The 13,664-nt window shown below is 38.3% G+C and overlaps 1 protein-coding gene across 1 annotated transcript in view; it reads left to right on the top strand.

The window, feature by feature from the left end:
* Positions 1–13,664, top strand: part of LOC126263300 (neural-cadherin-like) — a 420,924-nt gene that overhangs the window by 360,674 nt on the left and 46,586 nt on the right. Inside the window, exons 26-27 of the mRNA XM_049960388.1 lie at positions 9,729–9,887; positions 11,046–11,160. Coding sequence (XP_049816345.1) covers positions 9,729–9,887; positions 11,046–11,160 — 274 coding nt within the window. The remainder of the gene's footprint in view (positions 1–9,728; positions 9,888–11,045; positions 11,161–13,664) is intronic.

The following is a 13,664-nucleotide window of genomic DNA, read 5'->3' as shown; positions in this document are numbered from 1 at the left end:
AGGTAGGAATATCAACAGGCAGTGTTTCTCTCTCTCTCTCTCTCTCTCTCTCTCTCTCTCTCTCTCTCTCTCTCTCTCTCCACCCGTCCACCCGTACACACAATCCCTACCCTTCTATGCCCCTTCCAGATTGCCACTTGCATCCCATGTGATAGTTGCATTCTGGCCCGAAATGCTGGAGTTGCCAGTTGTGTATCAGCCTGATGAAGGCTGTGACCAAAAGTTTCATGTAAGTGTTTTTAATTGTGCCTTTCTGCAACTTGACATGTCACATATGTGAGAAGTGTATTAAAAAGAAATGGCATTGATTATATTGAAGACTGGAATGAATATGTATGTATTGGTTGTATCTGCAGCTAACAAGTAACAACTCTCATCTGACAAACACAAAGATTGCTGCAAATACCATGGATGTGTACTGAATCTCAGATCGTTAACAGGAGCAAGGTATTTTCTGTTGTTTAGAGATGATTTTTCCCATTTTTGAACTATTTATTTTCTGAAGGCAACAGAAATCAGAAACATTCATTAAAATGGTAGAAAATCAGTTAAGGAAGAAAGTTAAATGTTTAAAGTCTGGCAACAAGGCCAGAATCAAGAATGCTCTCACTAAAAAGCTTCTAGAAGAACTTGCAGTTTTTCACATCAGGACCAATACGTACATATCTCAGCAGAGCAGAATAATTGAAACAGAAATGTGCACAGCTGTCAAGTCTGCTTGATCATCAGTACAACATGCCTGAAAACTGAATGAGATTCTCTGGGCCAAAGCAATAAATTACGCAAACTGGAAGAAGTTCAATAGAAGGAAGGAGATCTGCTGAATTGTCGTTTGGACAAAAAAGAGATCTTACTAAGCTGAGAAGTTTTGAGGGTGATTGCTATGTTACGATTGAGGATCACAAATGTAGAAAGACAAAAGAAATCAAAGAAAGGAACCTTCGTTGGATATGATTTGGGCTCGCCTTCCTACAGAACCTGCCTGCCTGATAAAAAGGACATTGTTCCCTCTGATAATGTCATATTTGGAAAAAAGAATAGAAAATAAAGAGGAAGTTACTGTAGAAAAGACTTTCACAAGAGAAAATAAGAATGAAATCAAATTCTGGCATCCAGCAGAAAACCAGATATCTGATGATTCACTGTGTGACGTCTCTGAAAAGTGCAGTGTGTCATCCAATTACATAACTTTGAATAGAGTCTTGCCCCCAAAACTATGTGACTGGTAAAACCTTAAACAGCCTGTCAGACTTACAGGCTACGAAATGGCTGTGCAGTGCAGTAATAATGCAAGTTTTGGCATGATAGGTGAAGTCGAAAACAATTCTATTTCAAATGCTTTGAAAGACAAAAATTTATTCAAAGCAATATCTGATGAATAAAAATCCCTAATAAAACTGAAAACTTGGAGTCTTGTCAAACTTCCAAAAAACGCAAACAAAATCTTTAACCTGTCACTGGGTACTGTGCATTTGACAGAATATTTCGAAGCCAAATGTCATATCTTGGAATGGAAATTAAAATAAGTTCACAGGGAATTTTTGTAAAGCAGTCTATGTATACAGAGAAACTCTTGATGACATGAATCCAGTAGTTACACATATGGAGTGCGTTACGGTGACAGGTGAAGAAAATTTTGCCAAGGAAAGGACTGAAGCCTATGGAGAAACTATTGAGATTCTGCCGTACCTAGCAACAGTATCTTGTCAAGATATCAGTTTTGCTGTTAATTACTTTAGCATGTTTAGTAACAAATGAGTGGTTAGTCACTGGAAAATGGTGAAATGCATTTTTCAGTACCCATAAGGAACAATGACACCCTCTGGCGGCTGCTGTGGACTCGCTGTCCTCTGGACCCGTGAATCTGGGGAAAGAGAGACTGAAAGATCATCATGTACATGACAGATTCGAAGTTAATTTTGATGGCAGCACTGCAAGCCATCGGGACCTGAAAGAAGATACATGCTACCGCCTAGTCAATAGACGATCTCACATCACTTCCATCATCTGCTGCCACTAAAAACTGTGTAAAAGACAGTGTCATGTGGTGTGAAGCGATACTTGTGGCCTTCCATTGGCACGGATGCTGAGGAAGGTGGAGCAGTGCCCGGTGGCAGCAGCCATGAATCAATTCCACCAGTGATGGTCCATCTCTTGTCTGGGAATGATATGAGGCAAGAAACAGTTGCAATGCTTGATCTCTGGCATGTGCAGAGAGAAGTTTGGCCATTTGCTGCTTGAATTTTCTGACAAAACGTTCCACTTCACCATTTGGCTGTGGATGGAATGGTGCACTAATTAGATGCTGTATGCCATAGCGTTCAAATAATGTTTCAAATTCATTTGACATGAACTGAGGTCTGTTGTATGACACTCTTACTTCAGGAAGCCTTCTAGGCAACAAATCTATGACAACACCTGAATTGTGATATGTGACATCAACAAGTTCATCAGCACAGTGAAAGGAAACTTGCTATATGAGTCAACCACAATCAACCAGCGAGTGTTCCAAAAGATTCCGCAATATGTATGTGCACACATTGCCATGGCAATTGTGACTTAGGCCAAGCAGAGAATTTTTTGGCGGAGCAGACTGATTTTCCATATCTGCGTCACACTCTGACGTCCTCTGTTCCATTTTAGGTGTCCATACCCTCCCAAGTAAAGTGTCAACTCACTAACTGTTTCGTTTGCAAAATCCCCCAGTGTCCTTGGTGAAGTAACCACAACAATTTGTTTTGCAAAATGTTAGGGATCAACACACATGACTGGCCACTGTCATTCTGAATAAGAATCACACCTTTCTGTATAGCGAGGCTATGCCGATGTACAAAGTATCGGTGCGCTACAGAGTTCTTTATGCAATGCAAGGAACAAGGCCAAGATGTGCGAATGTAGTTGAGTAAAATGTTCAAATCTGGATCAGCTTCTGTGGCCTATGCAATTTTTTTATACTTAAGTGGAAAAGACTGAAGCAATTCAGAGTCCTGAGCATCGATGTGACAAGATGCAGCAGAAGCATCAAAGTCTTTATCAGGGCCAATCAGAAGATGTGAAAGTGCGTCTGCATTATGATGTTGAGCTATTGGACGATACACAATCTTGTATTGGTATTGAGACAACAACAAAGCCCATCTGTGAAATTTTTGGGCAGTTTGTACAGGTTTTGTCAGATGAAACAAGGACTGCAAAGGCTTGTGATCCGTCACTAAGGAGAATTTTCTGCCATGCAAATAGTGGTGGAATTTGGTGACACCATACACAATAGCCAGTGCCTCTTTTTCATTGTGTGAATAGGTACACTGAGCTTTGGACAACACTTTTGATGTGAAAGCTTTAGTGTGACATTCACCTGCTTTATTTCTTGGTTGATTGTCCTCAGTGTCGATGTACTGCATTGCTACACTGGCTGAAAAATGGAGGGTGGAAGTTCAACACTAACTACTTTAAATTATGTAGCTGACAGATGCACATTTGTGTTTCACAGTTCTTTACTTTCACTTTTCACAATGCCCCAATAATACACAGTTATATGGCCAGTGCACTATTGTTTAACTTTCGATACGTCTCATTAATAGGTTGCAAGAAAACATCAACATACTGCTACAGTAGTTTACTGTTGAATATCTATTAGCAGTAAAACCCTAACCACACAGTTCACAGCCTTTCAAATAAATTGAACAGACACTGTCATTGTTTTAACACACGGCCTATTGGTGTAACACTTATTTCACGGTTAAGTCGATGCATTGTTGTTGTTCTAACCAACACACGTGTCTTGTCATGTAACTCGGCCGTGGACTGACTGTCTCAGGATCAAAACTCAGGCCCTTATATATCATCACAATAACAGGCACTGAAACTACACATTGTTTGATGTTTAATTTACAGAAATTACAATTAAAACTTAACTCATTAAATTAACTGAATACGTCATCTTCTACTACTCGAGTTAGGCTGAATTATTTGTTTAAATGATGAAATTAATAGATATAGTTGTGCAAGCAATACTTTTGACAAATCTGGTTATTACTTTGCAATTAATTAAGGGCGAGCTATGCTAACATGTTTTCGAATAGAGCCAAATAGATACTTTAAAATTACTATTAGTTGTTCTTCCAAATGTTTAAAATTAATACAGAATTTATATTTGTTTATAAGTCAACAATAGAATTAAAGTTACGAAACAATTACTGATTTCACCCCATAAAAAAAGTAACTAACTAGGAATAGTCAAAATAAATTAGAAAATCAATTAATACATAAAACTAAGCACAACTGAGTACCAACTTTTCTCTTTTATGAAAATGCAGATTATACTCATGTATGTTAATGGTCATTAATCAGACATGAAAAAATAAATTTTAAGGAGGCCAATGGCAAAACAAGAGAGGAAGTAAAAATATCTCAGCTTGCTTTGTCACAATAGGTCTGTCTTTATCACCATTTCTGATTCTGTAAGAGGAAGCATCAACTTGCAATACAACTGGTTTGTCAGGATCAAAGTGAACTAAGCATCAATCACTGAGCAATGCATCTTTAAGCTTTTGAAAAGCTTCTTGGCACTCATCTGTCTAAACAAAGGGGACATTCTTGCGACATGAGTGATACAATGGAGCTGCAAATTGTGCAGAATTCAGTATAAACTGAATATAATAGTTCTTTTTACATAAAACTGACTGCAATTCTGTGATATTGTGAGGAACTGGAAAATTGTGTATGGCTAACAAATGTGACTGAAAAGGATCTACACTTTGACTGTTTATGACATGGCATGACCAAGATACTGCAGCTCGGGTTTAAAAAAATCACACTTGTCCAGTATACATTTTAGTCCTGCAGCAGATAACACATAAAACAATGCGTGTAAATTTGCAATATGTTCCTCAGATGTATGACCTGCTACTACAATCTCATCCAAATAGTTTGACAGTTTGGTACTTGTGCAATCAGTTGTTCCAGATACCATTGAAAAATGGCAGGTGCAGAAGCACTGCCAAAAGGCAAACACAAATATTTAAACAAGCCCAAATGAGTACTTAGTACACACACTTTTTGAGATATTTTAAGATATACGTCGCACAAATAAATTTTTTGAAAAGTAATGTCCAGTGCCTAAATTGTCCATAAGATCCTCTTGGTGTGGAAATGGATAAGTATCAGTTACAGTTTGTGGGTTGAATGTGGACTTAAAGTCAACACAGAGGCGAATGCAACCTGAAGGTGTGGGGAGCAAAACCAGTGGACTTGCCCATTGACTAGCTGATATGTGCGCAATAACTCCACTATCTTGCAAATCTTTAAGTTCAGCAGCAACTTTGTCCCTTAATGCAACAGAAACAGTTCTGGCCCAGCAAAATTTCGGCTGAGCATTGTCTTTCAGAGTACTATGTGTAACAAAATTGCTAGCTTTGCCTAAACCTTTAGAAAAGAGTTCCGGGACTTCTTTTAGCAAGCTAACAACACTGTATTTTGCATTGAATGCAGACACTGACAACACATTGTCCTTAATGTTAAAGCCAAACAAATCAAATGAATCAAGACCAAATATGTTCTCACAATCGCATGATTGTAGCATTGTAAAAGTCACTGTTCACATGTGTGAATGATTTATGACAGGCAAAGTACATGTTCCAAGAACGGGAATGTTTTGTCCATTGCACAGTTCCTTTCCCACCACAAGCGTAACACCTAGCTCATCAGGAGGGGCAGTCTTGGTGTTTATGCCGTGAATAACACCTAGGGCAAGACTTAATTCTGTTCACCTGTGTAGCCGCCTGTTTAGCGAACTGCTTACATGGCGTGGACCGTTGTTTACTTGGCTTGGTTAGTGCAAGCCGCCGGTGCAGAATGGGGTGATCGCAAACAAGGAACTCAACCCGACAAATAGCTGGCTACTCAAATGTATGAGTCAACAAGGCACCGTAATCTTACTGATCTAGTATTTACACTACCTGCTGAAATGATGGATCAGACTGTTTCAGAAGCTGTTCTCTGAGTTTGACATCAGGCAAATTGTACACAATTGCATCACGCAACTTAACCACAAGCACATTTAAATTTGCATTTCCTTGTCATTCCCTGCAAATCTATTACCCACTCGCAATAAGTTTGTTCTGAGCATTTTTTGCAATTAAAGAATTGGTACCTAGCTGCTACCACATTCACTTGTTGTTCATAATAGTTTGTTAGGGCCTGTACCACTTGTTCATAACTTAGTTCACACAGAGTGGTGTTAGGAAAGAGTTTTTTAATTAATCTGAAAACTGCACTTCCTACCATGGATAATAGATATGGAAGTTTCACAGTTCCTGGGATGTTGTGAGCTAGCATATAAGCAGTGAACTGGTGCCACCACTCGAGCCAGTCCTTGTCTTGTTCACTAAACTGTTGAAAAGATGCTATAGCAGCTAGTAGACAGTGCTTGTTCTGTCAGGTGCACGGCGTAGGCCAGTAGTTGCTGCTCTGTGTTGAGCAGTGTAGATATTTGCTGCATCTGAAACTGAAACATCTACATTAACTGTGTGACATCTAACACTTGCGGCTGCGAAGCCTGAGCAGGGGGTGGGACAGGTGAGGTGGGCATGTTGGAAGACACAAATGCAACAAATAGAGTAGGTACGCAAGCAAAATTAGGACACAAGCAAAGAAAATTTTTGCAATGCCCACCTGAAAACACTGATTAGCAAAAACAACAAGAAACTGTTAAAGCAATAAACGCCCCTGCAAAATACAGACAAGAGAGAATTAAGGTGCCAGCACAATATACACGAAATGCCATGGCCACCAGGCATAGAGTTTGGAGGATACTCGTCGCCAGGTTGGGTCTTGCCCACTCATCTCGTATAGGGTGCCTAGGGGATGCTGCATTCTCGAAATGCTACACAATTCAAGTAAATAACATTAGTAGTTTTATTTCTATAAAGTTAATTGACAATACTTAACTTTATTGTACAAAGGTGTCACAAGCAAATGGGGTGACATGCAACATAAATCCGAGTCCTGGCTATATACAATGCTAAAACAAGCAATGGATATGGATCACTACAATCTGATATTGTAGCACTCTCTGATTGGCCATGCTAATGCTCTGCAAATCCTGTACACTAATGTCCGGCATAGGCTGGCAGGAGCGGTGTTTATATTCACTTCATGCAGGTGTCCCTCCTGTTGTGGCGTGGTCCTAATCAGTGCACCATTGGCCGACGTCATTTCACCACTTTCTCTGGTATTATGTTCTTCTTCTTCATCCCAGCACTTGTGGTTACACTAGAACATATATATCGCTTGTTCCTTGTATTTTTTTTTAGTAATGCTGTACATAGTAGTTACTCTTTGCACAGTCAGTTGTCTGTTGTTTCTTTCTCTGGCATATTGCATGTGAGTAAGTTACACATAAGTTAAACATAATAATACAGTTACTCATCTTTAAAACAGAAATTTATCAAGAAATATGTATTCTTTGTATTTTGTTTAGTGCTTTATCAAATATTTGTGTTCTTTTCTTGTATGTGAACATACACGATCAGTGTACTACTTTCTCATGGATAGAAAAAGTGTATTTCTGAGTAGGTGAAACTGGAACCACATTTGAACTTTCATTATACAAGGAATGTGACTTGTTACCTGAGATAGGAGTATGAGAAACTTATCTAGGAGTAAGAGTGAGAAGGCAAGCTGTTTGTAATGAATTTAAGACTTAAATCAGAAAGGAAAGTAACAGGGAAGAAAAGTTTCTGACTGACAGGTAGTAATTATAAGAGCTGTTTAGGCTGAATGTTACAGGACAGATTGAGAACAGGTTACTAGATAACAAGACTGTGAAGCCAAGTGCCAGCCCTGGTTAGACAACAGAGAACAGAGGGCCACATTGTAATAATTCTGGCGAAGAGGATCAGATATTGAATGGAGAAAGTAACATCCTAACTAAAGATAGGAAATACAGCATTAAAGATGACATAAATGGAATAGGAGCAGTAACTGCTCCTGTAACAGTGGTTTTCATCACAGTCAGCTGCATCCTGACAGAATCTGTGTAAAACCTGCTGTAAATCATATAAACAAATGTTTGAAATGGTCTGCTGCTGCCCAAACCAAAACCTCATATAAGTTTTGTTCCTATTACCACGGTGGTAGCTAAGGGTACATTAGATATATCCTACAACTGCATAAGCTTAGGAAGGATATGTACATCATTGTTTTTATCGTTTTTATGGTGTATGAAATGCCCATTGAAACTAAACTCACCTAGTGTGTGTGTGTGTTTGGTCATGTGGTAATATGTTGATAAAGAGCTGTGGAAAATTTCTTGTTGCTTGCTCTTGAGTGTGTTGAAAGTTGCTGTGTTTATTTGCAGGTTCATTTGCCAATCTCCCAAGCATCTCTCCAACTCTACATTGACATAACATTACTGAAACTTTCTATAGTAATTATAATGACTAGAAAGAGTAGTATTTACATTCGAGTTTCACGTTGTTATTTGTCAGAGAAGAGCTCTCTTTTACATGAAAACAAATTTTATTTGTACTATAGATTTGTAATATGTAATATTCAGAATTGTAAATTCCCTTCATCTTTATCAGAGCAAGAATAAAATTGGAGTTGTTTCTTATGCAAGGAGAAATGTCTTTGGCTCCTACACACAGCACAGTATCTGACACAGTTATCTCCATAATAAAATATGATATTACATGTGTTAACCAAGATCTTCAGAAGAAATTTTTAAGGAGAGAGGGACACCATCACACAAGCCAAGGTCCTTATGATTAATTAGATAACCACCTTTTTTTTAAGTTAGCAACAAAATTAATTTTATATAGCAGGAGAAAAACACATACAAAGGTACTGAAATTTGCAAGCTTTCAGAGCCAGTGCTGTTCCTTCTGGCAGAAGGGTTAAAGAGGAAGGAGGAGAGGTGAAGGAAAATTATTGGTGAGGTTTGGGAAATAGAGAGAGAGTTCAGAAAAATTCACCCAGAATCCCAGGTCAGGCTTTCCTTCTCATCCCGTCCAGTAAGCCTCTCCTGACCCAGGGTTCTGGGCAACTTTTCAAACTGTCTTCCCATTTCCTAAACTTCACCAGACCTTTCCCGTCATCCCCTCTTCCATCCCCTTCAACCCTTCTACCAGAAGAAGGAGGCACTGGCCCTAAAAACTTCTAATGTCAGTACCTTTATATGTGTTTTCTCCTACTTCTCCTATGTGAGTTGGTTTTTTATCCGTCAAATTGCATTACATTTTTTTAAAAATTAGTCAGAAATCTGGCAGGCAATATTAGGAGAAACTGTTGTGACAGAACATTCCCACAAAATGTGTAAGAATTCACTGAAAAGTAAGTATATCATTAGAATACTGGGGACTTGAAAAACAGGGTAGATGGGTTGCTTACCTTTTTTGTGAACTACAGAGTTGTGAATAAATGATGTTTTGTGCCTGTCCAACTCCATGTAAGATGTTAAGTTTAAGTCATTTGGAAATATCAAATGTTAAATTCTAAGACAGTAATTAACTATTGATTCTTTCTTGGCATGCATTGTAGAATTAAAGAATATAATAAAGGATGAAGTGATATATCATAGTTAACAATCACATATTCGTTCCCCTCTCTATTATACTGGCCATGGTATAATAGCCCAGAATATTTTAATAAGTGTGACATTTAAGGGTGTGAAAATTTACGTTTTACAATATTCATCACAGTGAGTACATCTTAGTACTTTTTATTTTCAGTTCCTCCACTGGGCCCAGAGCCAAACATAGGAGTGTTTATAGAAGAACATAAGAAGAGAGCTGATGCTGACCCAAATGCTCCACCATTTGATGATCTAAGAAATTATGCATATGAGGGTGGTGGAAGTACTGCAGGGTCCTTGTCTTCTTTAGCTTCTGGCAAGTATAGGATCCATGGATGTTAGTACATGTAAGAGATTAATTTATATGTAATTGTATGGAAAACAACATCTATTTGTCTATGGTAAGACAGAGATAAAACATATTGATCACAAAAAATTGGAGTAGACCAATACCCAACTTCCACCAATTTTAAGTTTCAACATTTTAATTCTGTCTTAACATATTTAAATAAGTATCATCAATGTATATTTCTTTATTTTTCTTAATTATGATGATGCTGCAACAATTTAAAAATTGCACTACTTTTATTTTCACACCAGATGTGGAGTTTATCACCGTCTTCTTCTTCTTCTTCTTCTTCTTCTTCTTCTCCTCCTTCTCCTTCTCTTTCTTCAGTGGTTTCCAGCCTATGGCTAGGTGTGTTTAGAACTTAGTCTCTCCATCTTTCCCTGTCTTTCTATCATGTTCCTCCCTGTGCTCTGTCCCAATATTCTCCTATCTTCACCACTCCTTCCTTCATTACAATGATTCATATGTCTTGCTCTTCCTCTTTGCCTCTTGTCTCTTATTCTCATTTTGTGTGCCTGTCTCAGTACCCTGCCAACTCCCATTCTTTTAACGTACCGATACTGTCTTAATCTCATCTTTTCTATAGTGTCTTGCATGAGCTTCTCTTTTCACTATTTCACTTTCCATCTCATTTCTTACTCTACCCATTGTACTGATTCATATTCTACATCTTTAAAACTTTGTCACAAACCTTTATCCTGCTCACCTGCCTTTTCTTCATTACCCACATTTCTTACACATTTGCAAGTACTACATCATAATTCACTTGATATAACATTTTCTTACTTTTGATGGTACATTGTTGCTCCAGACCAGTCTTCTTACACTCTGCAGGAAACCACAAGCTTGCCATCGCCTTTCACTTATCTTCTTATCATTCCTCCTGCTGTTTTCCATTACGCTCCTTAGGTACCAGAAATTTTGCAAAGATAGAAAATTGTCAAGCCTTTTCTGCCTCAACACATTGTTTATCTGACTTTTCCTTTCTCCTAGCTATTTGCAGACTTTATTGTTGTTATGGAGGATAAGGCAACTTGTAAATATTCTGAAACCTAATTGCAGAATTGCTTTATGTGTTTAGAAAACAAAGATTTAACAAGCTAAGCAGTTTTCCTCAATTTATAGGTACAGATGATAATGAACAAGAATTTGACTACCTCGGAACCTGGGGTCCACGATTTGACAAACTAGCAGACATGTATGGTCAGGAAGGGGAAGAAAGTGAGGAGGATGAAGAACAGTAAGTAGGCAATACCTTTCAAAGTACATGTCATTATGTACTCTTGTACCAAACAGTTAGGGACACAATTGTAATATTCACCTTCTCCAATAATATTAACAACTCTGACAAAAATGTCATAGTCAACACTATTCTTATAATAAGTTCTCATTTGCCTTAAACATCTGAACAATATTTAAGAATAAAAACAAAATTCGAAAAAGGTCCATTGCAGAACCCACTAAAGTTAAGAACCAACTTCTGCTGATGACAACCTTTGTTGTTGAAGATACTCACAGGCTAACAAGCACAAAGCCAGGCTATAAAATCTGGTTATTTATTTTTTGGCAGTGGACTTCAGATGATAATCAGCTGAAAGTAGCCTGCTGGGTACATCATACAAATTTATAAGTAAATTGACCAACCTAGCTTAAAATCTTTGTTCTAACTGCATTTACTATTTTGTATTACATCAAGATTTCATTACAATGAATACAGAATATATTTACAATAGAAACAGCATTACATTCTGAAGTCTCATGAAAGCTGTTAACATAATACAGTGTTATACAGAGTGAGGCAGCTTAGTTAGACCACACCAAATGTATGCAGAATGAATAAATGCAGTTTTTTTTTTTTACCTGGAGCACCTAAATATCTCAAAAACAATGCATCATAAGCAAAAAAAAAAAAAAAAAAAAAATAAAAGATTCTAAGTGAGAAGTCTGTGCTACAACTGGCCACCTCCTAACCACGTCTTTTCAAATAGGAACCATCCATTTTTATTGCACATTCAGGATCTTCACCAAAAAATATGTATGGTTTACTCAAACCATTGGATTCCTTACATTGAAGATGATGCTGTATTCAACAAATATCAAGTATGCCTATTTTTGCTATTAAGAAGTGACACAGTTGATTCCATGCTTCATTTATGATGAAAATGTAAACCTTTGTGTTTTAATGAATTATATTTATATTCAAAATGTACTTTAGTGTTACAAATTTGACTCTGCAGTACACTAAGGTTAGCAGTTTCAATGTCTGGCTTGAAAATATGTTTAGCATGACCAGGAACGATGACATGGAAGTAATAGTTTTCTGTTCCTATCGGGTTGCTTGAGTTCAGTGAATCTCCTAGCCTTTCATCGTAGTTGTAATTGACAGCGCGTCCCATGCATGAATTGTAAATGTATCAAAATGGAAGTTCGTCAATTTGATCATTTACTGTGAATTACAATTATGGTGAAAGACAAGGGGACTCACCGAAGTCAAGCACCCCAATAGTGAGGGTCAAGGGGCTCACCAAAGCTGAGCACGCCAATGGTGAGAGGCAAGGGGACTCCCTAAAATCAAGCACTCCAGTGGTGAGAGGCAAGAGGACACAAAGTAATCAAACACCCCAATGGTGAGAGACTAGGGAACTCACTGAATTCAAGCACATAAGTGGTGAGACCCCCCCATGAACCATGGACCTTTCCGTTGGTGGGGAGGCTTGCGTGCCTCAGCAATACAGATGGCCGTACCGTAGGTGCAACCACAATGGAGGGGTATCTGTTGAGAGGCCAGACAAACATGTGGTTCCTGAAGAGGGGCAGCAGCCTTTTCAGTAGTTGCAGGGGCAACAGTCTGGATGATTGACCGATCTGGCCTTGTAACATTAACCAAAACGGCCTTGCTGTGCTGGTACTGCGAACGGCTGAAAGCAAGGGGAAACTACAGCCGTAATTTTTCCCGAGGACATGCAGCTTTACTGTATGATTAAATGATGATGGCGTCCTCTTGGGTAAAATATTCCGGAGGTAAAATAGTCCCCCATTCGGATCTCCGGGTGGGGACTACTCAAGAGGACGTCGTTATCAGGAGAAAGAAAACTGGCATTCTACGGATCAGAGCGTGGAATGTCAGATCCCTTAATCGGGCAGGTAGGTTAGAAAATTTAAAAAGGGAAATGGAGAGGTTAAAGTTCGATATAGTGGGAATTAGTGAAGTTCGGTGGCAGGAGGAACAAGACTTTTGGTCAGGTGATTACAGGGTTATAAATACAAAATCAAATAGGGGTAATGCAGGAGTAGGTTTAATAATGAATAAACAAATAGGAGTGCGGGTTAGCTACTACAAACAGCATAGTGAACGCATTCTTGTGGCCAAGATAGACACAAAGCCCATGCCTACTACAGTAGTACAAGTTTATATGCCAACTAGCTCTGCAGATGATGAAGAAATTGATGAAATGTATGACGAGATAAAATAAATTATTCAGGTAGTGAAGGGAGATGAAAATTTAATAGTCATGGATGACTGGAATTCAAGAGTAGGAAAAGGGAGAGAAGGAAACATAGTAGGTGAATATGGTTTGGGGGGAAGAAATGAAAGAGGAAGCCGCCTTGTAGAATTTTGCACAGAGCATAACTTAATCAGAGCTAACACTTGGTTCAAGAATCATAAAAGAAGGTTGTATACCTGGAAGAATCCTGGAGATACTAAATGGTATCAGATAGATTATATAATGGTAAGACAGAGAT

Source organism: Schistocerca nitens, chromosome 6 (assembly GCF_023898315.1).
Source record: "Schistocerca nitens isolate TAMUIC-IGC-003100 chromosome 6, iqSchNite1.1, whole genome shotgun sequence".
Taxonomy (NCBI): domain Eukaryota; kingdom Metazoa; phylum Arthropoda; class Insecta; order Orthoptera; family Acrididae; genus Schistocerca; species Schistocerca nitens.
This window is presented reverse-complemented; position numbering and strand designations above follow the sequence as displayed.